Source organism: Myripristis murdjan, chromosome 12 (genome assembly GCF_902150065.1).
Source record: "Myripristis murdjan chromosome 12, fMyrMur1.1, whole genome shotgun sequence".
Lineage (NCBI taxonomy): Eukaryota > Metazoa > Chordata > Actinopteri > Holocentriformes > Holocentridae > Myripristis > Myripristis murdjan.
In genome coordinates, this window is record NC_043991.1 from 1175606 (window position 1) to 1178105 (window position 2500).

The window sequence follows — 2500 nt, forward strand, 5'->3', positions numbered from 1 at the left end:
AACAGGTGAGGAGCAACGCAGGGGGCGGGGCTTTACCTCAGTAGGGGGCGGGGCTTTACCTCAGTAGGGGGCGGGGCTTACCTCGGTACGGGTCGGGCTGGCTGAGGTCCGGCGACGTGGCCGACTGGACGGGCAGCTGAGGCACCGACACCTGACCGGGCATCGAGTGACCGGAACGCAAACCAGAGTCTTCTCTGTGAGAGGCCACCTGAGAGAGAGAGAGAGAGAGAGAGAGAGAGGGAGAGGGAGAGAGAGAGAGAGAGAGAGAGAGAGAGAGAGAGAGAGAGAGAGAGAGAGAGAGAGAGAGAGAGCGAATTAAAGACTACCAGAACCCCATCGACACCTCAATTACACAAACAGAACTAACAGACAAAATGAAAAAGCTTAAACCCCGAAAGGCCTGTGGTGCCGACGGCATTTTGAACGAAATGATCAAATACACAGATAATAAATTCCAATTGGCTATGCCAAAAGCTTTCCATATCATTTTAAATGCAGGCACTTTCCCAGCTATTTGGAACCAAGGACTGATAACCCCAATATATAAGAACGGAGACAAGTTTGACCCAAACAACTACAGAGGGATCTGTGTGTCCAGCAACCTGGCAAAACTATTCTGCAGCATTATCAACAGCAGAATCTTACAGTTCATCACTGAACATAACATCCTGAGCAAAAGTCAAATTGGATTTCTCCCAAAATATCGAACATCAGACCACATCTTCACTCTCCACACCCTCATCGACAAGTAAATACATCAGAACAAAGGCAAAATCTTTTCATGCTTTGCAGATTTTAAAAAAGCATTCGATTCAATTTGGCACGATGGCCTTTTGTACAAATTAATTGAAATGGGTATTGGAGGAAAAACATATGATGTCATAAAATCAATGTACACAAACAACAAATGTTCAGTGAAAATTGGCAACCAGCAAACAAATTCCTTCCCTGCAGAACGTGGTGTCAAACAGGGATGTGGTCTGTCTCCTACTCTATTCAACATTTACATAAATGAATTGGCTAAAAACCTAGAACACTCCATGTCCCCTGGTATCACCCTAGAAAACACTGAAATCAAGTGTTTGTTATACGCTGATGATGTAGTTTTGCTGTCCCCTACTAAAGAAGGCCTGCAGCAACACCTGGATCTCCTGCACAGTTTCTGTCACACCTGGGCTCTGACTGCCAACCTGGACAAAACCAAAATACTGATTTTCCAGAAGAGGTCTGGGAATCACAGCCTTAAACATGAATTCTACCTGGACAAAGTCAAATTGGAGCATACAAAAAACTACACATATTTAGGTCTCAATATTAGTTCATCAGGTGGTTTTCAAATGGCTGTGAACGAGCTGAGAGACAAAGCGAGAAGGGCATTTTATGCAATTAAAAGAACCATCAAAACAGACATACCAATTAAAACATGGCTAAAAAATTTTAAATCAGTGATAGAACCCATCGCCCTATATGGCAGTGAAATATGGGGCCCGCTCAGTAGACATTTAAAATTTACTGACTGGGAAAACCACCCAATTGAGAAATTCCATGTGGAATTCTGCAAAAACATATCACACCTGAGGAGACACATCCCCAACAACGGCTGCCGAGCTGAACTGGGTCAGTACCCCCTACAAATCACAATTGAAAAAAGAACCATAAAATTCTATAACCATTTAAAAACAAGCGACCCCCAGAGTCTCCATCACGAAGCATTAAAATGCCAAGAGAAAAACTTGGAAAAAAGCCCCCTCAGTCAGCTCGTCCTGACCCTCAGCTCCCCGACCTCGACACCAGACCCCCAGGACAGACCCCAAACCATCCGGCCCAATCAGATTATCACCACACAGAAAGAGAAATCCATCACCCACTGGGCAGACCGTACAAAACACCAAAGCAGAATGGCGTGTTATTCTGCACTAGGGATGGCGAAAATGGAAAATTTTCTTGGTCGACCACCGGGCCTCATTAATCGGTTTATTTCGGTTAACCGAGAATATTATTTGACTGTCTGTAAACCTTAAAAGAAAAACCGCAACAAACAACAGTTTCAGACATTTTTTAAAGTTTCTGAATATCACCAGCGGTCACGGAGAAATCGTTATGTAAAGTAGGCATGCCGAATCCTGTCGGTGCCGACATCGCCGGGTTAAATAACAAACTGCTGTGTTTGCTTCTATCATAACAAAACGCCAACATTTGTAATAACGGGAGGTCACTAAACACCCCAAACCAACCGGGACATCAAACTGTCGGTGGTTTACTCGCTCTGATATTTACATTCAACGTCCGCGAGATCTCTTCTTCTTCACGCCCTTTCTATGCTTTCTGGCACTCGACTCGCGAGACCTCCTTACGAGTGAACGTCTCGCGAGCATCTGCTCACGAGGGGCAGGTGTTTGGCATGTACCAGTGCACACTGGGTAATGTAGTATAGCCAAATCACAAGGCGAGACATAGAGCAAGACAGGGCACTATGAGCTCACGAGAAGTCCCAGTACGC

General features: G+C 45.0%; 1 protein-coding gene across 4 annotated transcripts in view; it reads right to left on the minus strand.

The window, feature by feature from the left end:
- Positions 1 to 2500, minus strand: part of tcf4 (transcription factor 4) — a 241881-nt gene that overhangs the window by 14595 nt on the left and 224786 nt on the right. For all 4 annotated transcript variants that reach the window (XM_030065050.1, XM_030065049.1, XM_030065051.1 and 1 more), the window contains one exon: positions 82 to 208. In XM_030065050.1, coding sequence (XP_029920910.1) covers positions 82 to 208 — 127 coding nt within the window. The remainder of the gene's footprint in view (positions 1 to 81; positions 209 to 2500) is intronic.